This window comes from Siphateles boraxobius, unplaced genomic scaffold, assembly GCF_051911475.1.
Source record: "Siphateles boraxobius isolate OS27281-9 unplaced genomic scaffold, OSU_SipBor_1 8, whole genome shotgun sequence".
NCBI lineage: Eukaryota > Metazoa > Chordata > Actinopteri > Cypriniformes > Leuciscidae > Siphateles > Siphateles boraxobius.
The window spans coordinates 5906523-5931782 of NW_027509208.1; the positions used below are offsets into that span (position 1 = coordinate 5906523).

The following is a 25260-nucleotide window of genomic DNA, read 5'->3' on the forward strand; positions in this document are numbered from 1 at the left end:
CAAGAAATACATTGATCATAAAACAGATGGTCCGTGAAGGCCAGTGCTTAAACTAAACTAAACGAAACTACAAACTAAACTAAACTAAACTAAACTAACTTTCAATTCACTTCAATAACTGTCAATCTTGCAAAGCTCATCAATTATGAAACGAGTTCAATTTAGCTAAGCAGAAGGCAATGGTGTCATAATTAACACCAAAGTACACTATTTTACTATTTACACTATTAGTATTTGTGGAAAGTAAACTCATAAAACTCTTATCGGAGGATAAAGTGATGTATGGCCATTAGTAACTGGGACAATAGGAAGGTGGGGGAAGAGTTGTTTTCTAAGATAGATCAACCAAAACATTTGGACCAACAGATGCGTGGAGTGATGGATGGATACTGAAGCCATGACCTTTCTGTGGAAAAAAGACAAGCGATGATGATCAAGTGACAAGTGTTCATGCTGACCTAGACTGTGAATTCTTTCCATTTGTTGTCTCTGTTGTCTTTCATTTGGTTCTTTTAAGCTCCTTGTGCAAACAGAGGGATATTTAGAACCGTCTGATGACAAGAATTAGCTAGTGTGCTACGCCTGGGTATAGTACATCACGTCCTGAGTGGAGCTTTCTGTCAGACATGCAGAGTCTCCTCAGACGTATTCCAGAACCTCAGCGTCTTTCTGACAATAGGCATTTTTTAAATGCGTTGTAACCTCCAGTGAGATGATGATGCGATAATTTTTTCCATAAAAAGGAGAAGAATCACATCTGCCGAAAAATGGACCCAGATTTCCCATGTACCTTGAAAAAAAAAATGGAATCATGCAATCATGTTTAGACAGCTAAATGTAGAAACAGATAATAATTCATTGCGTATGAATTAATATTCCATATATCATTTTTATTTTTAATAATATAATATATCAATTTTTAAAAGTACTATTCCAGAAACAATGCTAATCTGTAAACATTAAAATACTCACTGTTTCAACAGGACCACGATACATAATATGTGACCCTGGGCGTATCTATACCACGAATTTTTTTTCTCGTGCCAATTATACGCCAAAATGGTTTTAGTGTGTGTATTCCACGCACTAAAAAACACTGGGGTAGGATTAGGGTGGGGAGTGCGTCCGTATTACACGCCATAAAGTGCGTATCATATGCACGCGAAAAATGCGTAGCATATGCACGCAAAAACTCTTGTTGGCGTATAAATTCCACGAGAAATAACATTAGTTGTATAGATACGCACTTTCATGAGATCGGGCTCCGGGTACAAATATTTGAAAATCTGGAATCTGAGGGTTGAAAAAAATCGAAACATTGAGAAAATTGCCTTTAAAGTTGTCCATTTATGTTTGCAATTGTGCTGCATTCACTCAAAAGAATAAATGTTTTATATATGTATGGTAGGAAGTTAACAAAATATCTTCATGGAACATGATCTCTACTTAATATCTTAATGATTTGTGGCATAAAAGAAAAATCGATAATTTTGACCCATATTGTTGGCTATTGCCACAAATATACCCGTGCGACATATTACTGGTTTTGTCACATATGTTTGATTTTAGGCTCACTGTAAAAAACAGCTTTTCGAAGTTCAGTTTAACAAGAAAAAACTATTTCAGTCTCAAACATAGGCTACTTACTGTTTCTATGTAATTAATTATAAAAATTACTAGCAATTTCTGAGTGATTTTTTTTAGTTTTATGTGAAAAAGTGCTTACTAACCGTTAAAACTTTGTCATATAACACCACTAAAAAGTCTGTAAAATTCAAATAAAATCTGTAAGAACTATTTAAATATATAATGCATTTACAAAATAAGGCTTCACATTTCTGCTTTTAAGCCCTTCAAAACTTAATTGCCCCATTTGCTTCTATTGTGTGCCCCACTGTAACCTTAGTTTCCGATTTCTTTTTATATGAAGAAAACGAGGCATGTGTCAAAATTATTTTCTGGTAATCAAAATTATGCCAAAAGTGATGTTGATTTCAGTTTAACAATTGAGCTGAATCAGGCCAATTACATTAACTGAAGCTGTTCGGTTAATACCTGATGTTTATCAAACTCAAATACCTTTTCAGATGGCAATTAAGAGTAATGATGGTCGTTTCTCTGTACCTAGGCTATTTGTTCCTTTATGCATGGGCCAACTGATCTATCAGTCTGAAATGCGTTGCCTCATGATTTGGCACTGCAGATCTGTGTTCATTTCAGCTGGCGCGGAGTTCTCGCAGGGGGTTCCTCTACCATTGTTCTTAAAAGTTGTATATTCAAACACTGAATTATAAAGCTGGCATTCGGTAAGAATCTACCACCAGAAAAGAAGAAGGGGATGATATCGCAAAGTCTAGCAGGCTTCTTGTTACCTAACCCTTATAAAAACATGTAGGAAATGAAAGCCCAATTGCGCTTTAAACTCATGGGTCATTTTAAACCAACAAGAGTTTTATGGTTGTCATAGACTTGCTATACTGAAAAATTCTTCATATGTGATACCATCTGAAAAAAACGGAAGATACTGGTGTTTTCCTTAATTATATAAGCATTTTTGAGAGCCAAAGCATTTTCATGTTAACCATCAGATCACTGAAAACCAGATGTTACACATAAAATCACATTGACCTCTCATGAAAGCCTCTTTTGAACAATGTTGGACAGAGCCTCAAAGTAAAACAAATCAATTTTCCATCTAATTAGCTATAAAGTTTACCCACAGATCCATCTTCCTCAAAGTAGTGCTTGAACGAGAGTGCATGGAAGTTTGATCCTTATTTAGGCAGGTGTTTCTCTTTTAGATCTCACCACGTTCTCTTTGGCAGGGTAAATCTCTTGAACATGTGTATGCTTTATGATGGAGTTCTCTGACGACATGTGAGTGAGAGATAAAAGCTAAGCTGCTTCTCTTGCTTGCAAGGCTGTGCTACTCAGAGATTGTTCAATGTTTATGAACTGAGCTTTTTTTGCTGTTCAGTAATTGTACATTTCTTTCAAGGTGGCAAACTCTAAAGCAGGTCTGATTTACAAGAAATGTACATTTCTGTGGCGCACGCACGCACGCACACACACACACATTGACTAACAGACTTTAAATAACACAGCCTTGTGTATTAGAAAGGCCTATAGTCTTCACTAAAACCATAGTCATTGTTTTTCCTATTGAAAGTGATTCGATTGTAACACCTCTTACCTTGGCCTGCCAGGAAACCTGAGCAATCAAATCTGAATATGCAATTTTAGCCCTGACCGCAGATGTTTTTGGAAGGATCTTCAACTTTGGGCACTTTTGACCAGTATACAATATTGTATAGCCTACATGCATAACAGGGGAATTGTGTAATTTTTCTAAAAACATCATGTACATTTACATTTTAAATATTCTTGGAATCCTTTGACTTTTTGATAAAGCTAATTTCATGGCTAGCACTGTATGGATCGTAAACAAACAAATATATAGAATTAAAATATATGCTAGCTTGATTGGCGATTATACACAAATTAATTTCTTCACACAGAACGCACATATTTAATCTCAAATATACACTGACACTGCTCATGCTTCAAATTTCAAACAAGTACACAAACTTTAAAAGGAAACTTTAAAATGTCAGTCATAATTTGTATATACAGGATTAAAAATAAATACATGTGAATATATATGATTTTCACACAATAACTATTAAAATGATTTATTTCCCTTTATAGATTATCATAAAAAAAACATTTAAAATATTTTCATTTTATTTGAAAGTCTGTGACAAGAGTAAAAAAACAAATCAAATAATTGATGACAGTTTTAAGGTGACCCACAAATAAAAAAGAAAACAAAGATAATGAAATCTCTTCATAAAGTATGTAAATAAAAATCAACCCCTGATATATAAAAGCATCAGTAGTTAAACACAATTTTATGCATTATATTTTTTCTATAATTTTATCTGGCTTGTGTTTTTTCATGTACTTCCTGTGTTGATACTGTGAGCACTTTGAATCAGAACGCAATAAATAGACATGGAAACTGTTCAAAAAGGGTGTAAATACAATGGGATTAATTGCTATTTCCGGTTAGGTCCCAAGAAGTTTTATGATAAGGCATAAAAAGATAAACCTTGGGCCCTATACAGCAAAATAGGCACCTCAGATAACACACAAACAAGCACTCATTCTCTCAGGTCAATGTTTAGGAGCAAACTGCAGTAACGGATGTGTCAATGTGCACAAGATACGCAAAGATACAGAACGTCTCTGCATGTCAACCTAAACTACTAATCTAAATTCAGCGAAAGCACTGGTATGATGAAAGCTTGATTAGGTGGAGAAAGTATAAGGACCCTTTATATTAGATGAAAAACTTAAACATAAAAACTTAAATTAGACATTATGGCAAATAAGTCGAAGTACTAAAATGACTAAAACTGAAATAAAAACAGAGTTATATAGAACCAATAAAAAACGAATAAAAAATTTAGCAACATAAAATTACTAAAACAAACTAAAATATAAAAAAGATTTGGTCACTCTTCTATAAAAAAGTTTGGTATTGTTTTGGGTTGCCACTTGATGCCAATGTAAATTCTGGGTCCTGAAACAAAACCAGTTGTGAACCACTGTGCTAGAAGAACAAGTGCTTTATCTTTAGTATATTAATGGCTACAGAATGACAGCAGTGCTACTGACTGAGAAAACTTACAATGAAGCATGATACTCGCATACTCTCTCACTGATGGTTCCTTTAGTCTTGGAACACATGAGGAACCATAACGTGTAGTTAAGCAACCACATTATATATTAGAAATGTACTGAATTCAAGAATGAGAAACAACGATTTCTGGAGCTGTTTGGAAAGGCACAATTTATTCAATAGCAATTCCTGGTCTACACGCAATTGAGCTTTCAGAAATAATAATGGTATACTTAATTTAACGCAAAGAAAACATGGTCCTGTTCCTAACCCAAACCTTCCATTATAAGCACCATATTGGTAATTGTGGTCGGGCAAACGGTTCAACGTTCAAATGTCCATCTATCAACAATAAAAATAGAGAATATGTCGAAAAGAAACACACCACACTGTGTGGCTACGGCTCAAAGAGTCACTGGATCATGTGAAAAAAACATTTCTTCTGTGCAGAACAGAGACAATAACTTCAAGCTGAGGGTCAACAGATTCATTTCCTGACTCCTCTGTCATGATTACAGAGCAGACATGTTCCCATTTATACACAACAGTCCTTAATAAAAAGCTATTTCTAGAAATCGCAAATTAAAAGTCTGAGATGGACATTTATCTTGCATATTCTAAATGAATCAGTGTAGAAGCAAAAATACTCAAAAGTCTGTCAGTGATATGACAAGAGTGGAAAAATCACTTCTGATTTATCAAGGTGTGTCAACCATCAAGAGAAGAGAAGCAATATGCATCTCTGTTAGTTATGTGCAACTATCTTTGATCATGGACACATTTTTTTTCCTGGCAAAGAGAGTGAAATTGAAGTTAGTAAGTATAAGAAAAAGAAATTAAGAGAGCAGGCGGAGGCCGTGTTACTGACAAAAGGCTGCTGGTTTTTTACTTTTCCCCGACACAATCAATCTTTTATGGAAAACACTAAAACGTTTCATTTATATGGTGAGTAAATAAGGAGACCACAAGAAAGATAGAAGGACCAATAGAAAAAAAGAGCAGTGCTTAAGAGAAAACAGGAAAAAGGGTCACAATGATCTTGGAAAAAGAGAGGGGGGCGTTAGAAAATGAGCAGCAGACAGATAGGTTGGTAAAAGAGGGAGGCTTGAGCTTGATGAATAGATGTTGGTATTTTCCTTCTTTCCTTCCAGAAGCTGAAGAAACTCTACTCTTGACTGTAAGCCTGTCTACTTTACGAGCCATGGTAGAAGGAAGCAAACTCTGGCACTCTGAATTTAAGAGGCAAAAAGTAGGCCACACCAAAACATGCCAAAAAGACTAGCATTAAAGGGTTTTTCCAATGAGCCGGCAGAATTTGAGAATAAAACGTTTGACATTTCTGCTGCACCTGAACCCTCATGGAAGCCACAACCTGAGGAAGCCGCATCTTCTAAAGTGATCAAATGTGTCTCACAGTGAATTGATGATGAATGACATCAGGCTTCGGCAGATCACAGGGATTTAACAAAGTAAAGTCAGTGCCTGGGGACTTCTGGATCAATCTTACACTCCGCTTAATGACTCAGAACCTAATCGTCTAAGGTTACTAATAGCAAATTTCACGTTTCATTAGAAGCGAATTTGATTTGCACTGAATGCAAGAAATGTCAGTGAGAGAAATCAGACTCAAAACAGGTTGAGAGTGGGTGTATGAAACTCAATTTGTGTTCACCATCCTCATGGGTCGTGTTTTTGGGCTCTAGTTAATAAAAGTTTTAAACTGCACCAAATACATGAACTCAAAGGGAGCCCACTGGATCAAAAAGCTCACTCTGGCCAATAACTAAAGGAAAATGGTCAACTGCTAATGCAATATCGCAAAACAGCAAATGCATAAACCTGCAGGAAAACAGTAAACTCTTTTTACTGGAGGAGACTCTAAAGCCATCACGATGTTTTCTCTGTATTTTAACTTTAAATGAAATAAAAGAACTGTTGAAATGCTCTTCAAAGGACAGTCTCAGGACTTGGTCAGAACAATTTGATTAAGATATGAAACAAAAAGGAAACTTGTTTTAAAATGATTGAATTGGCCACTATATTTCAAAATTGCGTGTGCTTTGGACACCTTGTGAATTGTTGTCTCTTAAATTTTCTCTCAAGATATAAACGAATGCATTTGTGTTCCCAAAACACCCTGAAATGCAAGAAAACGGCAAAACACTGTAATTAATAATAATTTTAAGAAATACTCATCTGGTGTCCCTCAAAGTCTGTGTCTATTACTATTTTCAGTTGAGAATTAAGATAAATAAATAAATAAAATAAAAAGAAATAAAAAGAAAAAACAATTTGATTACAAAAGCCACATGAGGGTCACTTCTTAAAATCATGTGCCAGTGGGAAAGACAAAACAACTGAAAGAAACAATCACCAGTCACGTCACTTTCAGTTTGTGGAAGAATAGTTATGGGAGATTTTTTCACCGCAAACCCCATTCAAGTCTGGTTATCTAGCCATTCTTTCAGAGCCCTCCATATATTTTAAACCTGCTTGTATTTGGCACCCTCTGCTGTTGCTACAAGAAAACACTTCACGCACACTTAAACTCTTCTAAATGAAACGTCTAACAATGTGGAAGCATCTGTTGTCAGTTTATCAAAAAGATAATTTTAACAAGTCTCACTGCACTGAATGACATGTTCAATTTATATTAGTAATATAACTTGCATACATTCTATTTTGATATATTATTAATATTTTATAAAATGTTATTTAGGGTAAAAATTCATAAAAACAAAACAAGAAAACACAAAGGTTACTTCAGTTCAAATAATCTTTTAATTTGCATATACTGACAAACAAATGTATTTATTCCCGATTTCGACTCAACAAAAATGCAAGCTACAAGTTACAATGCACAATTCTGTGTGTAAAATGAGCTTGTCCAGAACCATAAACCCTCTCTAGAGTTTTCGTTAAGTTTGATGGTTGTAATGTGGTATGGTTGTGTGTGCGCTTTGAAGGTATAAATGGACATTGTGTTGTTTTTTCCAATTTATTTCTTTGCAGCTTGGAAACGCTCACTGACATTCTCCCAGCTCACAACATTCCAGATGGCCTTAACGTAGTCCGGTCTAACGTTCTTGTACTGAAGATAGTATGCATGCTCCCAGACATCTATCCCAAGTAGTGGGACAAGACCTCAAATTTAAGAAGAAAACAGGGTATATTAAAGTTCAAAGACTTTTATAGTTTTAGACAACTATAAAAACAGCTGATTTCTTTCTCTATGGAGTCCACCAGAATATTGCTATACCATTAATGTACACTATGTAACTTTTTTTGTTCAAAATCGACAATTTAATTAATGAGTCAATACATCAATCCTTCATCCAAAACGTGTTTTTAAGAAAGGTTGACATGGAGAAGCTAAATCTCGAGAGATTTGAAGTGTTGTAAAAGCTACGCGGATATTTAACAGGAGAGTAAGGTATTTTTTAATAGATACATTGCCATATATAGCTCTCTAACAGTTAATTTTAAAGCACTATTTATTGTGAAGGGTCATTCATCTCCAGTCACGCAGAGCCAAAGCACAATCAAAATAATGTTCTCCAGCAAAATGCATAAAGTTTTGTTTGTTTTTACCACTAGAGGGCCAAAAATTACATAGTGTACCTTTAAGTAACATATACAACAGTTACATATAGGGATATCCACCACATTTTTAATGTAGGAGCAGTCGCAGCCATTTGTAAATTGAATGTGTCTGGCTTCCTGTGTCACATGCTTCCAGTTATTTTTAGCTGTACAAAACAGCTTGTGCTACTTTATACAGCAAAATAGAATTTCTCACCATATTATTTTAATGTATTGTTGTAACTATAAATACACTGGTTTGTAGTGCAAATAGTTTTACCATTTACTGCACATTGATATTCTTCTAGTTATTTACCTAAAGCAGCTAATGAATCCGAAGTGTCACACATTCACAGAAAACAACTTACTTCCGTGTTGAAAAATAAGGTGGATATGGTCGACTGTCGTGAATAAATTTGGTGCATTTTATGAGTATACACTGAGGGTCTTGTTAAGAGTGTATGGAAAAAACAGGGTCAAGTCTAGGGATTCATACCTTACCAAAATAGATCTATTCTCTACCATTCCTTAAGGAATATTTACCTGTAGTGCCCTGCAAAGGGTCTTGGTTAGGACAAGCAGCAATTCTCAGTCTTCCACTGTCTTTATTAAAGCCCAGCCAGCCCCAGCCTGAGCCCTGAACTGCCACTGTGGCAGCTGACATCATCTCCTTCATCTTCTGAAATGAACCAAAGTCACGCTTAATGGCCTCCAACAGCTCACCTGTAATACGAGAGAAACAAAGGCTTTTCATATACAACTATATACAGTACTTCATAAATGACAAGAAATAGCAGTATGAATATAAGTTCATCATGTTTGACATCCATTCACGTGTACACATGCAAATTAAGACAGTTGTCCGGGGTAAGATGAGTGAAATCCCTCACCCTGTGGTTCTCCTCCACCATTCGGGGACAGATTTGTCCAGAATATGGTATGATTAATATGACCGCCACCGTTAAATTTCAATGCAGGCTGAAGGGAGACTTGGGTCGTCACATCCCCTGTAATAGCAAGAGCAAACCTGAAGACTTGTTATATGAAATGAAGACAATTCTAAGTCATTAGAACATAGTAAATTTCCACTGAACCATTTATGAAAACTATATTGGCCTACTTTGTAAGTGAACCTCAAGTTGTCTGAGGAAATGAGGTGTATAAAGCAGTGTAATTTTAGTATTATTGGTATACTATTATTTAAAGCTTCAGTCCCTAGTTTTTCCTCTGTCGCCATCTCTGTTCGAAATCTGCAATTGTAGATATTCGCGGAATTATCAACTTTACGTGGGTTGTGCCTCGGATTAATCCAATGTCTTGAGGAGAATGTGCGGCTGTCAGTCACCGCGCCGGTGTGGATACTGTCATTCGGAATCACAGATTCTACTTTTTGGAAGTATAACCAACATAAGAATCTTCACTGGAAAATGTAATCTGAACAAGTAAGTAACAGCCACTTTTGTTCCGAATAATGCTTTCTGTACACCTAAAGACTTTGAAAAGATTTAGAAAAGTCTTTATTATAAAAGTCTTTAGATGTGAGTTGATAATCTTATAAGATTATCAGCTCTCATCTAAAGACTTGGGTTCACGGTTTTTAGTCTCAGACTAAGACTTGCGATAATATCACACATGTTTGATATGAAAGACTACAGAAAGACTGGCATAAATCGGGTCGCCGACTGCAGATTATCACCTCACATTTAACGATCGAGTCGACGGGAGCATAATGCCGTGCGTACCACAAAGGATTTTCACAGTCCCAGACTAAAGACCGGCAGTCTTTAGGAATCTTACTGGAGTCTCGGCACGCTCCCGTCGTCTCGATCGTTAAATGTGAGGTGATAATCTGCGGTCATATTAATCATACCATATTCTGGACAAATCTTTCCCCGAATGGTGGAGGAGAACCAGAGGCTAAGGGATTTCACTCAGCTTACCCCGGACAACTGTCTTAATACCGTGCGTACACCAAAGGATTTTCACAGTCCCAGACTAAAGACCGGCAGTCTTTAGGAATCTTACTGGAGTCTCGGCGCGCTCCCGTCGTCTCCATCGTTAAATGTGAGGTGATAATCTGCAGTCGGCGACCCGATTTATGCCAGTCTTTCTCTAGTCTTTCATATCAAACATGTTTGATATTATCGCAAGTCTTTAGTCTGAGACTAAAAACTGTGAACCCTAGTCTTTAGATTTGAGCTGATAATCTTATAAAGTCTTTTCTAAATCTTTTCAAAGTCTTTAGGTGTACAGAAAGCATAAGGGGAAAAAAGCATTGCAGTAGATCGCTTTGATTAAATATATCGATTGCTTATGTCTTACCTGTTTATCTGGTTAATTTGTTATATTAAAATGATTGATGTATTGATTGTATTGTCTTGCTTGATCATGTAATTGTATGTCCATTTAATGAGATTTTGGGGATGTGGTTTTATAAGACCCCATAGTCTTCTCACTCTCTCCCGCACAGTATGTTTTTTCTTTCTGTTTTTTTCCGTTAATGGATTTGTAAAGTTGTATTTTAAATGTTATGTGCAAATAAATGTTCTACTTTCAACCTGTCCAGCAGAAAAAAAAGCTGTCTCAACATCCATTTGAACCCCTTCAAAACACGGAGTTCACGCCACCCTTCAAAAGCCCTTCCGTTATTTATTCTTGTTTTCGCATGGGCCCGGTTGCAGTCTCTTTTTTTCTGTAGCCACTCTGAAGTGTTTTGCATTTTACAACGGGTGAATCTCCAGTTGTCACTGGTGATTGTCGTTTGCGCCTTTCTGGATCCGCCATCAAATTGATAAGTTTAATTATATCAAGTGCTGTGAGAAAAGGCTATAGATCTACACCTCCAACATCCTCACACGCAATATAGCTTACTTACGTAACGACGTAAAGCAGAGGTTCCCAAACCTGTCCTGGAGTACTTTGTCTTCCTAATCAAACACACCTGATTCAACTCATCAGCTCATTATCACATGGGTTAATGAGCTGATGGGTTGAATCATGTGTGTTTGATTAGGGAGACAACATGCAGTGTATCAAATATTTATTTTGGATAATTTTTAACCCAAAAAAGTTACGGACTGAAGCTTTAAGATTTTGAATTATCTTTTGTTTTTATATTAACATTTTTAGGTGAAGTTTTTAGATATTTTATGGTAAGTTTTTCATCTAATATTAGATATTTTATCATCTTTGAGTGACATTTCTTACAATGGCCAGCAACTGAAGAACCAATATCGGGCCCACTTATGATAAAGCAAATAGAATTTGTACTTACCCTTGGCCAGTGCCTCTTGATATTTCTCCTCAGTGACATTGAGGTTGTTGACATATGTTGCATGGTGCTTACTGTGGTGCAGCTGCATGATCTCAGCACAGATGTGAGGCTCAAGTGCACCATAGTCATACGGGAGGTCAGGGAGTGTGTGCTTCTGTCTAGAGGACACAGCACCCAAAATAGGGTTCAAGGTGGCAGCGCACCTAGAATGAATAGTAATAAAGAAAAACTATGAAATATTTGTCTATATGAGGGATGCAAGTATTGCAACAACTTGGCAGGGTAACAAGTCAAAAATGTTGGATTACTGTGTTGAGGTTGAGATCACAATGGATTGGAAGTTTTTGAAATAGGGTACATGGATTTACAAAATGCGTTTTTAGAGTGCTCAATTTTTATAAAATAAGTCTGTATGATTTCAGGTTTTGGATTTCCCTCAGAAGATACAAATGACTCCTTACACACAAAAAAAAATAAATAGATATATTTTATAGAGATCATCAAATGTGTCCTAGCATCAAATAATTAAAAAAAAAACCTAACTAATATATATGATAACGTTCATTACGACTGACCAAACAGTTTTGTATGGTTAGTTCAAGTAAAATCTAACGTCAGCTCTAACGTTAAACATAATTAATGGATTAGATATTTATAACAAGCTAAGCTGTTGTTTGGCAGCAGATAATACATGTACGCAACTCTAAATCAACAATTATCAGGCTATGAAAATGATCAAACGTTACCATATTGCTGATTAAAACTGCACTCGTAATGTCAGTTACGCAAACTAATAGTATGATGCTGTTAGCTTGGTCCCTCTACCAAACACATAAAAGTGCGCAGTTTATTGATACCGCTGATTTAATAAACAACACCGATTACTCAGTTAGCTGCAAAGACAATACGAGAGCTGATTCAGACTTTAGCTTTACCTGCGGGCATATCCGACTCTGCACAACATACTCTAGTCCGTCATACAACGCCTCGCACTGAACAGCAACAGCCCTAAACTCGCTCCATTACAACCTGCCCTTGAAATTCAACTTCAACTTGGACTAGAGCGTACCATTACATCAAAATAGGGGTCAGACGCAAAAGTGTTTATTTTTGCTTTGGTTATGGACTGAAACGTAAAGATTTTTACATTTCAAATATTAGATGAGGTTGTTTAAAAGATTAATTCCGTTCAGTTGAGATATATAAATTGTATTGTGTAAGTTAAAGAGGATGCATAAACCGTGCACCCCCTGTGCCAATTGGTATAATTCAGCCAGTCATTCTAGGCCTTACCACATTCTCTGGCCTTACTTTGCAGTGAGTTGTAGTCTGTAAAATAAATTGTTTAATTTAAGAACATATAATGCGTGGTTTATGACGATATATATATATATATATATATATATATATATATATATATATATATATATATATATCCCTCATTTAATCCAAGTAATTGAGCAAAATGGATTAATATTAAAATTACAGCAAGAGCACATCAACGGTAGATTTATAATTACTCAAGCCTTTGTATGACGAAGGAATCTATAGTTTCCTCATATACGTTATGAAAAACATTTATGCACATGCTCATAAGTGTATCTGGTTAGTTAACGTCAATGTAAAGTTAATATTAAAACTTCAGTGTTGCCAGATCCGGCAAGATAAACACGCAAAATGGTCTGAAAAACAAATCTAAATAGAGCGACCACTTTTGGAAGCACAAACACTGGACGAAAGGAAGACGCAAACTAAAGTAATTAATAATGTCATGTCATTACTTAATTTTGTTATATATGTGGTGGCGCCAACATGATGTGGGTAACGTTAACGTTATACTTGCTACTCACTTGTGTTAGGGGGTCACAGTTTTTATTTTATCATGCACTAGATATAGTACGCAATTATATAGATATTTGAATAAATGAATAATTGTATTTCTTTGCTTTCTTTTTCCTCTACAGAACAGGATCATTAGTAACAGAACATATTTTAACAAGAAGATAATAAAAACAAAATCTCAGCATGTTCAAAAGAAGAGAAAAAATACAGAAAAAAGGAGAAGGAAGAAGCTAACTTATATTTACCTTCCCCTTTTACACATCTAACCTTGTAACGACTACTATTTAAAATTAATGTAGTTATACTTATCACATTTAACTATTAACTAAAATGATAGATAGAGACCCGTTTTCTCACTGACTACAACTGCAACATGGCAACAACAACAACACTGTAATGGCAACGTGCTCCTCCCCCTCAGCGCTCGCGCTAACACACTGATGCTGTGCGGCTGAACAACATCGCGCACACGCTGGTCATGGCGGACAGGTTCCACTCCGTTTAAATAAAAATCGTAGCTGCCCCCCTTCCGAGAAACATATAAGTCAACATAAGCGCTTAAGATCTCTTATTGGAAAAGGTATACGCGTCATTCTGGGCGAAGTGAATTGGGTCTGGTAAGTGTTAAGAGTTTTTATTTTGTTATTCCAGATAAAGTGCTGCTTCTCCGAGAGGGAGAGTCTCTTCCTTCTCCGCCATTTTGTGACAGCTAAACTGCCCCAAGAAGGCGCCGGCACATATTTATTCCTCCGCGTCCTTTCACGGTAATTTAGTGACTTTATTTTAAGAAAAAACATGCATTATCGGCAACTTAAGCTTTACATTTCGCCCGACAGTAACGTGCATCGTGTTACTATCGGATTGGCGCGACTGTTTGCAGCGCATAGCGTATTTAACACTCTCTAAACTGGCGAACTCCTTTTCCATGAACAAGGTTAACTTTGTTTTTTGACACAATGATAAGCTAAATAAGTTGGAGGCCGATCAGATTACTCTGCTGTTTCGCTTATACAAATAATAAACGTGGAAAATGAGCATGAAATGCTTTAGCACTAGCAGTAAACACGATTAATGGAGCAGTTTCGTTTTTCCAAACAACTGATATTTTCCATTTTCACTGCGTTTTTACGATCATTATTTTTTTTATGCATCATTACGAATGGTTGATTTAAAAGGCATTTTGTTATTGTCATTGTTGCATTCTTTAAAAACGAGCGAATCGTTTGCCTTCGTGGCCTATATTTGTAATTGCACATGTGTAGGGGTGTGAAATCCACGCAACTGCCTTTAGACCATTCCTGCATATATATTTGTTTGAAAACCCCGTGCATCTTGGAGTTGTTTCACCGAATGCTTGAATTGTGTGCTTTGTGCTTCACAGGGATCAGAATGACCAATGAAGAACCTCTTCCGAAGAAGGTGAGCTCATTGTCGCAGTCTAATCTGATTATATGAATCTCTTACCGCCAAGAAGATTCCTTTATAAATCTTCATTATTTATTTATTTTCCTTGCAGGTTCGCCTTAGTGAATCTGACATGAAGACCCTGACCCGAGAGGAGCTCTGTACTAGGTGTGTAACCATTCTGGTGTGCAATAATCTCTAAGGGTATATGTATGTTGAAGCTTTCCTGATTGTAAAGCTGATTTGTTTTGTTCCTGGTGTAGGTGGAAGCAGCATGAAGCTTATGTCCAGATGCTTGAGGCAAAATATGCTGATTTAAACTGTAAGTTTGCACATCCCAGATGTTCTGAATTATGAATGGTCTTCAGTGGTTTACTCCTGCTTAGAGTATTCAGTCTTCGTGTTAAATAGATGTTATATTTATGTTGTGCAGAAAATTAATTGTGTTGATAACTAATGCACCTATTTACTGTTGAAATGTTTGCAGCCAATGATGTGACAGGCCTGAAAGAGTCTGAGGAGAAGTTGAAGCAGCAACAGCAGGAATCTGCACGCAGGGAGAACATTCTGGTCATGAGGCTTGCTACTAAAGAACAGGAAATGCAAGATTGTACAGTAAGTGCGTTACTACATCTCCTTTTTTACTTCTGCTTCATGGTCAGTTATTATTGGAGGAAATAGGTCAATTTGCTTTAATGATAATGACTGTTTCGGATGGACAGTAGTAGATGCTTCCATTTCCGAAGCAGGTGGATGTACATTTAAATGAATATAAGTGTAAAGATTTTACACGAGGCTGTTGCATTTGTTCTTTGTGAAGCATCACTGGATATTTACCTAAGTAATAGCTGCTGATGGGTTCTAGTCAAATGTGTTTCCAAATGTTAGTCATACCAATACTCACTGTAATTAATCAAAGTTGTTGTATGGAAGCAGAAATGAGAATATTGTTTCCAGCATTTCAACATGGGAACAGCAAACAAAAAGCAATTTTTGGTGGAGAATGTAGAATAGTGGATGACTACAGCATTGCACCTTTAAGTGCAACTTTCACAGTCAGTTTTGCTAATTTTTACAATCGTTGCAGGTACAAATTATATTAAAAATCGATTTAATTCTAACATAATTACATTATACACTAGCTTCAGAGCTAAAGAGTCCATTTTTTTACATGCTAAGATTCATTCTAATGGTCTCTCTTACCTTGCAGACCCAAATCCAGTATCTGAAGCAAGTCCAGCAACCGAGTGCAGCTCAGCTGAGATCGTCCATGGTGGACCCAGCCATCAACTTATTTTTCCTCAAAATGAAGGCTGAACTGGAACAGACTAAAGACAAACTGGAGCAAGCCCAAAATGAACTGAGTGCCTGGAAATTTACACCTGATAGGTAAACTAAAATAACTCCCCCTCCAAACAAAAAGTCAAGACTTTCCTGATTCAACCCCCACCTTCTCCTCTGCAGGAGTGCAGAAAATGGTGGGGGAAGACTGAAATGTTTTGCTCACAACGAGACTCAGACTTTAAAGCCAAAGCTCAGAACAAAAGACATTTTTCTTTCGTATTGCCCAGCTATTACACATACCGTAATGTAAAATCAAAACAAAACACTACAGTTTTGGTCAGGTGACACTTTTGTTTCAGCTTTCTCCCCCCCCACACCCCTCATGGTACAGAAGCCTGAAGGAATCGGGACTGTTCCTGAAGAGGTGGTCACGTCGGAAACGCCCCCCTTCCAGCCCCAACAGCCCATGTTAGAAAGCTTCCTGTAACAAAAAAGGTGGCCTATGAAAGACTTGAGCAAAGCGTTGGCTCTGGAGCTGATTGAACTGTAGTTTAAAGATCACTGATTGAACATTTAAAACATGACATGGCCCTACTAAATGTGTTGCAGAGGAAAATGCCCCCATTTAAACTCCATTGTAGACACTTCGAGACTCTGGTTAAGAATCTAGAATGTAACAGGGAGGTGGGACTGTAGTGTGATCCAATGAAATGGGGGAGGAGTTAAGCAATCTTAAGACTTTGGGGGCAGAAGCCTTTATGATGTAAGACTTTGGGGAAGTAATCAGACTTTCTGATCTGCAAAGACTTTGATATATGTTCATCTCACAGGTGCGACATACGGTACAGTGTCTTAAACCTACTTTTTTCTGTTCTTAATATTATACTTTGTTTTGCTCTGGAAATGCACCTTGCATTTACAGCAGTGTGGTTCAAATGAATTGACCGACTTGGTAAACATTTTAAATTGGCTGTTGCGCTGCTGCAGATGCAAACATAATTGTCCTTTTCAATGTGAATGCAAATGTCCAATGTGTGTTAGAGGAAACTATTCAAACTGTTCAAATGTCTGTGTATGATAATTTGTACTTTAACTTGTGCACCTTTCTAATCACTTTTTATTTTGCTTTCACCCAGTGAGGATTTTAATTACTTTGTTTATTTCTCTCGGGTCACGTTTAATTCCTTCGCAGGTATTTTGCTCGGTAGTTATTTTATGGCGAGCGGATTACAATTTGACTTTATAGCTGCATTTAAAATCTGTGTGATTCAAGAGTAGTTTTAGAGCTTCTACTTTGCAAATCTATGAAAACAACTTGGTTACGGTCATTTTCTTTGTTACCAAGTCTTTTGAAATATTGTCTGCTCTAAAGTGGCATTAAATAATTCATCAGATAATTAATTGGAGGTTAGCAGTAGATTTTCCAGAAAAGATGTTGAACCAGTTTAAGGAAAGTCAATTTTTACCTCACATTTTATTTGTGCTTAAATGTTAAATGCCAGCAATTGCTATGATGAAATTATTCCAAATCATTTATTTTGAGGACAGTAGTATTACTAACTACTGTATTTCGACATCAAAGCATCCTAGTGACCATTAAATTCAAGGTTGAATGGTACTGAATGCATCTTTGCAGTCTCTGTACAGTCTCTGCTGAGTTTTCAGTAGAAAAGGGTTGCATTTGCTTACCCCAAAATAAAGAGTAAAATATGCTGCTGATTTAAATGACGTGCTCTTGCACATCCAGTTTTGCATTATTTTATCTCAGTGATAATACAAGACATTTCATTGCCTGCTGTTGGGAAAATTTCAAACATAATTTTTACTTGCTGTCATTTATTATGACCAGTCACAATAGCATGAAGCCTTAGTTGATCTTTGCCATGTTGCTCATAGCTGGTTTTAGATTAACAGGTAGGTACTCATTTTTTATTGAATCTGTGAACCTTTCTGCTTTTAGATTTTTTAATGAATTTGGTTTTGCAACTTGGTCAATGGCCTATTGGAATGCTTTCATACTAGATGTTCAGATGTATTGCACTTGATGTTTAAACTTGATTTGGTCTGATAACTGTTCATTCATCTCTTCCCGGAATTGTTTGAACTGTTACTTGATTGTCTTGTTTGTCGTTGACTGTTTACATGCACACAAGGAAACTGCTTATCCGTCATTGGGCTTGCTTGCACTGTGTTAGCAGTGCATTCTTAAAATGCTTATACATAGGGCATGATTGGTAATTGGCTTTCTCCAGTCTGTTGTTACTTTAGATGTCTGATCTTTTTCATGCATGTGCACTTTTCAAAAAGCTGTAAGTACCCCGCTTATGCGTTAACATGCCTAAATAAGACACATTCTCTGACAGAAACCCAAGCGTGTTAAACCATGTTTACTAGTTTCATAATACTGCTTTCTGCAGAACTAAGCCATTTTCTTAGGTGCATGTAAACTCTACTGGTCAACGATATTTACCAGTCTGGTCAATGGAGAGTTTGTTGTAAACTCTTTCTGGTTGGCTAATGTTACCACCCAGTTCATAAATGCAGTGGCCACTTGTATTGACCCTGTGGCCATGTTCACGATGTGATGTTAGACTTGTTTCCCTTGCAGCCAAACTGGTAAGAAGCTGATGGCGAAATGTCGCATGCTGATCCAGGAGAATCAGGAGTTGGGCAGGCAGCTGTCTCAGGGGCGCATCGCCCAGCTGGAGGCCGAGCTAGCCTTGCAGAAGAAGTACAGCGAAGAGCTCAAGAGCAGCCAAGATGGTGAGCCAAAGCCTTTCTCCATTCGTCCACTCCATTCATGGTTTGTTTTAAACAGACATCGACTTCACTCACGTTATTTGTTCCTTTGCATTTCATGTGGTCCAGAGCTGAATGACTTCATTATTCAGCTGGATGAGGAGGTGGAGGGCATGCAGAGCACCATTCTGGTTCTTCAGCAGCAGCTGAGGGAGACCAGGCAGCAGATGACTCAGATTAACCAAACCCCAGGCACTTCTAGTGGAGCTGGTCCGAGCAGAACTTCCCCTTCAACGGCCTCCGAACCTTCCATTCAAAGTGAACCTATGAACACCTCAAGCTCAAATGTGGGTAAAGACTGCGGAAGGGTGTCCAATGGACCTGCCAACGGGAACTCATCTCAGAGGGGCGTGTCTGGTTCCAGTCTGTATAGGGAAGCAAGCAGTGCAGATGAAGATTACCCACCATCGCCCTCTGTCTCCAGCCCCGCCCATGGTGGCATGTCAAAACTCTCCAACCACTCAGAAGATGCTGTGAGCCATAGGGGTGGAGAAGGGTACGTGACTCAGCTAAGTGCAGGCTATGAGAGCGTGGACTCACCTACAGGCAGTGAGACATCAGTGACCCAGCACTCGAATGATACAGACTCCAATGCTGACTCCCATGAGGCCACTGCTGTCTCCAAAGGCAGCAGGACTGCGGGTACGCGGCACAGCACTCAGAATGGCCTGGACTCATCTGCAGCAACAGTTGCCACCAACACCTCCAATGCCTCCACAGGGTCTGTTTTGTAACGTTCTTAAAGATTTGTTCATTTTTTAAGTAACTCATGACAAACAAGAAAGTCACACACTTCAGGCCAGTTAGTTCTTGTTTGAGAAATGGTCAACTGCATCACTTTTGTTTTCTACCTGACCTCCCATCATAACCTATTTCAGTGCATTTGCAAGATGCTCAATTGCTGATTACGTTTATAAAAAAAAAAGCAACATTGTGTTTGTATATTTGAATTTTTTTTAATGAATGACTTTTAAAACCATTTTCCACTGTAATATGAAAACTTGGTTCTGTACTGTTCATTTGCTCTCTCGTTAGAACTCTGAAATCATTTAGCTACGTGTGATGTATCGTACCATAAAGCTCAATTAAGTCTTGAAGCTGCAAGTTCAGAGAGTCCTTAGTTTCCTGATGTTGAACTTTTTGTTCCTCTACATGACGAGAGAAAACATTTTTGTTTGACTTGTGTGTAGTTTTTTGAGATGTATCTTGTTAAATTCTGATTTCAATCCTTTTCATGTACTGACCAAATATCAATAAAGAATTTTAATATGACTCAAACCTTGCTTTGATTTTCTGTTTTGAATAAATTCTATCAAAATCATTCCATTTAATTTATCAATGTCTTGGATTTATTATATCTATTTAATGCCCCACAAAAAAGCAGTAAAAATGCTTTGAAATCTGAATTTGGTGAGCATTATTAAGTGATGTTTGAAGTGTTTCTGATGTAAAGTAACGTTAGTACTTTTAAGTTCAGGGTGCATAGACGACGTTTTGCTGCCCTTTTTGTTAACCGTCCACGCCATAAGATGGCGCTACACAAAAATAAAACCAATAAATCAGACTTAGATCTCGATGATGATGCTTTCGTTCGTACTCCTATCTTATCAAATGAATGAGAGAGCGTGAGGTAGGAGGCTCCTTGAAACAACCTGCATGTAAATAGAGAACCAGCCCACCAAACACAAGGAACCTGCCGGGAAAAACAGCGCTACAGCAAAGATGAACACGGACGCGATTGTTATTGTTTCCGCTGCAAGGACTCCTATAGGTAAACTTCATCTCATGCCTTATATCATATTTTCCACACGATGCTAAGCATCTCTTTGTAGCTCTTAACTGTAGGTTATCCTGTTGCAGCTTGTTGACAGATTATACTGGAAAGTTTGATCTCCTGTGCCACTACCTGAATTAACAAGTTAACGTTAACCAAATAATCTGTACGATGAAGTTGATGAAAGAGTGTCTGTTCGCTGCAGTTTTATACCGTCAGAATATGTTTCTTATTAGTTTATTTTAATTAGCTAACGCTCTAGCTACACGGCAGTCTTGAAGTGTCTTACTATGGTACTATGGTGCAGAAGAAACGTAGAGCTGCTTTGATTGGTTGATGTGCGTTCTCCCCACTGTTCTCGAGCTCTGATTGGTCAATTTATTGTATCGCCATAGCCAGGAGAAATTTTATGATTGGTCACGGTCAGCGAAACCTTATAATCACAGCATTTGCAGGATATATAATACTAATATAGCATTAAAACTAGTTTGCACATATCTGTCTATTTGCATATGGTGTGTTTCCTCTTTAAATATGATCCCTTGATGTTCTAGCATTAAATTCTGTTAATTATAATTAAATGTTCAGGTAAAACAACAGAACAAATATGTTTTGCCTATTTTATTCACAGGATCATTCAATGGAGCCCTTAGTAGTGTACCCCTCCATGATCTGGGGGCATTAGTCATTAAAGATGTGCTGAAGAGGGCCAATGTAAAGCCAGAAGAGGTCTCGGAGGTCATCATGGGTCATGTCCTCACTGCAGGTAATAATATAGCACTGCATGTACTGTATTCTAGCTTGTGGATTGTGAGTCCTCTTTTAGCTTCTCCTACTTTGACTCTATTAAGGTCATGGGCAGAACCCTGCCCGGCAGGCAAGTGTTGGTGCTGGTATCCCATACTCTGTGCCCGCATGGAGCTGTCAGATGATCTGTGGATCTGGCCTAAAATCTGTGTGTCTTGGTGCCCAGTCCATCATGACGAGAGAATCCACTATAGTAGTAGCAGGAGGGATGGAGAGCATGAGTCGGGTAAGATATCTATGACACTGATCTTAAAGTAAAAAGAAGGCACATTTGAGTCTACATTACTAAAAACATGTATCTTGATCTAATGATAACCATCCAACATCTTCCGTCAGACTCCTCATATAGTGCAGATGAGGTCAGGGGTGAAGATGGGAGATGCTACTTTGCAGGACAGTATATTGATTGATGGACTCACAGACGCCTTTTACAATTACCACATGGGATTCACAGGTAATTTCTTAAAACAGATTGCCTACCTTTATTGTGCCCTATAATAGGATAATTGATCTAGTTTTGGTTGTGTGCCTGTGATAGCGGAGAATGTGGCCAAGCAGTGGGGGGTGTCCCGTGAGGCTCAGGACCAGCTTGCTGTGACATCACAGAACAGAACTGAAGCAGCTCAGAAGGCTGGATATTTTGACCAGGAGATTGTGCCAGTCAATGTTCCCTCTAGGAAAGGCAAGAGGCTCTTATATGTTCAATAATAAAGGTTTTATATGCACTTTTGTTTAAAAGTTTAAAAGTAAAAACACTGTGAAAAACTATAATATTGTTAAGTATTATTACAATGTAATGTAATAGCAAAATTTTCAGCATCATTACTCCAGTCTTCAGTGTCACATGATCCTTCAGAAATCATTCTATTATGCTTATTTGGTGCTCAAGAAATATTTATTGATTTATTATTGTCAGTGTTGAATCCTTGCTGAATAAAACTATTAATTGCATAAAAAAAACCTCACTCACCTCAAATATTAGAACAGTAGTGAATTAATTCGAGGCAGCGTTGTACTGCCGAAAAAAAACTTATTTTCTTATTCAGTATTTTTGTTTTGTTTACTTGTAAAATTATCTTTATAATCATAGAAACACTTTAAGCATAAACTTCACAAATTTTGTTAGATTTATGCTTGGTACATGAACGTTGCCTAAGAAAGTCTTAATATCTTATGTAGTTTCTCAAGTACATTTTTGTTTTCAGATACTTTTTCAAGTGGATTGTTTTTTCTCCTTAAGCTTGCATTCATCTCTGACTGAATATGAATTAAAATAAAACCTTTGTTACCATATCAGGTCCAGTCGAGGTCAAAGCTGATGAGTTCCCTCGGCATGGCAGTAATATTGATGCAATGTCCAAACTGAAGCCCTGTTTTGTGAAGGATGGTTCTGGTACTGTGACAGCTGGCAATGCATCAGGTAAACGGAGACGTTTGACACTCAATTATGACATCTTCATTGCGTAACAGACATTAATGTGCTTTTCTCCATTGTGATGATCTTTGTTTAACAGGCATAAATGATGGAGCTGCAGCTACTGTTCTCATGAGCCAATCAGAGGCCCAGAGGCGGGGCTTAAAACCAATGGCACGCATCACTTCCTGGGCTCAGGCAGGCCTTGACCCTTCAGTCATGGGCACAGGGCCAATTCCAGCCATTAGAAAAGCTGTGAGTGTCTTTTGAGTCATCACAGGTTTTAATTCAACCACATGAATGGATGAATGCTTGTAATCAGTGCTTGGTCCTGAAACACACACTATGCTTACAGGCACTCAGAGGACCAGTATAATCCATTAAAGACCCAGATTTAGAGTTTCAAATAAATCTAAAACGTTGAGCAGAATTGTCCATTAATATAAGAATGAGGAATAATATAATTTTATGTACTATGATATAATTATAATTGTGTGTGTGTTATGATTTATGCTGTTATATTGTTTGTTTGAGCCAAGATACTTTTTAGAAATTATTTTGGGTGCTTTATAATATAATGTAATGCAATATCACTAACATTTATGCATTTAGCAGACGCTTTTATCCAAAGTGACTTACAAGAGAGGAGAAAATGATAACATTAGCTAATTCAATTAAAATGTTTTGTTCCATAGTCCTCACCAATTTATTGTTAAAAGCCTATTTGTTTTGCACTAGCAGTGATACTGGTTTTTGAAGTGAATTGTATCTGCTTTCTAACCAGGTTGATAAAGCCGGATGGAAGCTAGACGAGGTGGACCTGTTCGAGGTAAATGAAGCGTTTGCTGCTCAGGCCATTGCAGTGGTACAGGAGCTCGGTCTAAACCCTGACAAGGTGTGTGATTTCCTCCACTTTATACATGCATGTATATCCACACATATATACTGTATTTACATATATATCTGTGTGGATAGTGTCTAGTATTAATTTTAAACCTTTACAACATGGTTCCTAAGTATTTATTTGACATCCATGTGTGTGCTTCATAATTTAACACTTCATTTGTCTCTTTTCCTTCAGGTTAATGTGTGTGGAGGTGCGATCTCTCTTGGACATCCTCTTGGGATGTCTGGCTGTAGAGTGTTGGTGACCCTGCTCCATGCGCTTCAGAGGACAGGGGGGCGGAAAGGGGTCGCTTCACTGTGTATAGGTGGTGGAATGGGGATTGCCATGTGTGTAGAGAGGGAATAAGGGCTGAATAATGCTGATATAGACAAATGACCACTGGAATCGTGTGCTTTTAATCAGGCCTTGAAACCAGTTTCCATATTCAAAATATATGTTTACAAATCGTTAAGAGGCTATGGTGACTCTAAAGTAAATAGTTAAGTCAGTACTTGTATGTACTGCAAAGCAAGGGAAACCTGTAGTATAATTTACACATGGCCAGTTCTGGTTTCTGGTGTAAAATCATCTCTAATGTATCATATAGAGTGAATCTAATGTATTTTGCACTTAAAACTAATGTATTCCCTTCAGTCTTTAGTGATTTGTGCTACATAAAGATGACTTATTGAAGTATGCCAGCTTTAATGACATTCCCTTTTTTGTGTTAATCATCTATGGTGGCTGAGTTACTCTTATAGTAGAAGTTTTATTGGTATTTAAACTGGGCCTGTCCATGTATTACACATGCATATCAATGATAACCTGATTGGATTATGAAAAATCATGTTGTGGTTCGTTTCTATCGATCAGTTGAATGGAGTCAGTTTGTTTGGAAATTTAGAACAGGACCTGTTTACACTGTGCAACAGAAACCTGCCTTAGAGAATGTCATATGTGCCAAAAGGCAAAATTAGCCTCTATCCTGTGCTTCCAATAGGCTGCTTTTAATAATCTCTCCCAATGTATATTTTTACCTCAGGGGAAAAGCGGTTTACATATTTAGCCTGTTGTACTCTAAATCTCACCCCCTAATAAAGAAATTAATGGAGAGCAATGTGTCCTACAGTCAATACAGGGCCACTTTTTTTGGTAAATCATCGAGAAATGTTTATGCACATTTTACAGATTGCTCTTTGTGATTTGAGTCAGGCATTTTGCAATCATTTTATGTTCAAAATATACATAAAAAACAACTGTTTAAGCCCAACATCACTGTATTCAGGTAAAATGAGTAAAATCAGTAAATTGTACATTGTAAACAAGAATAAGTTATTTCTAATATAAAATAATATAGTTATTTTATTAGCAAATCTTGATGCTATACTTTTAGATGTTCAATTTTTTTTAGGAACGATAACCTTATGAAATGTTGCAATTAGCAATTATTCTATCCATATATTTCAAGTACTATTGTGGCATTTTGAGGCAAGTACTCCAACGACCTGCC

General features: G+C 37.2%; 3 protein-coding genes across 8 annotated transcripts; 2 read left to right on the top strand and 1 right to left on the bottom strand.

Moving 5' to 3' along the window:
* Positions 1-7446: 7446 nt before the first annotated feature.
* Positions 7447-12618, bottom strand: sod2 (superoxide dismutase 2, mitochondrial). The gene is made up of 5 exons (XM_077220954.1): positions 12476-12618; positions 11541-11743; positions 9157-9273; positions 8810-8989; positions 7447-7828 (listed from the first exon to the last, which is right to left on the bottom strand). Exons 1-5 carry the CDS (start codon positions 12502-12504, stop codon positions 7683-7685), a joined length of 675 nt encoding a protein of 224 aa, XP_077077069.1. The 5' UTR covers positions 12505-12618; the 3' UTR covers positions 7447-7682.
* Positions 12619-13808: 1190 nt separating this feature from the next.
* On the top strand, positions 13809-20147 carry wtap (WT1 associated protein). Of its 6 annotated transcripts, none has more exons than XR_013199977.1 (8): positions 13809-13999; positions 14764-14801; positions 14899-14954; positions 15050-15108; positions 15274-15401; positions 15997-16912; positions 18679-18833; positions 18939-20147. XR_013199977.1 is itself a non-coding variant. In XM_077220509.1 (8 exons), exons 2-8 carry the CDS (start codon positions 14772-14774, stop codon positions 19601-19603), a joined length of 1272 nt encoding a protein of 423 aa, XP_077076624.1. In that variant the 5' UTR covers positions 13809-13999; positions 14764-14771; the 3' UTR covers positions 19604-20147. The 6 variants fall into 6 exon arrangements, 2 of the variants coding, with proteins under 2 accessions (XP_077076624.1, XP_077076625.1); XR_013199978.1 differs by having other exon boundaries at positions 15997-16900; XM_077220509.1 differs by having other exon boundaries at positions 15997-16175.
* Positions 20148-20408: 261 nt separating this feature from the next.
* On the top strand, positions 20409-24863 carry acat2 (acetyl-CoA acetyltransferase 2). Its single transcript, XM_077219436.1, has 9 exons — positions 20409-20640; positions 21275-21409; positions 21495-21676; positions 21787-21904; positions 21989-22132; positions 22748-22870; positions 22965-23119; positions 23649-23759; positions 23946-24863. The coding sequence occupies exons 1-9, from the start codon at positions 20592-20594 to the stop codon at positions 24114-24116; spliced, it is 1188 nt and encodes a 395-aa protein (XP_077075551.1). The 5' UTR covers positions 20409-20591; the 3' UTR covers positions 24117-24863.
* Positions 24864-25260: the final 397 nt, after the last annotated feature.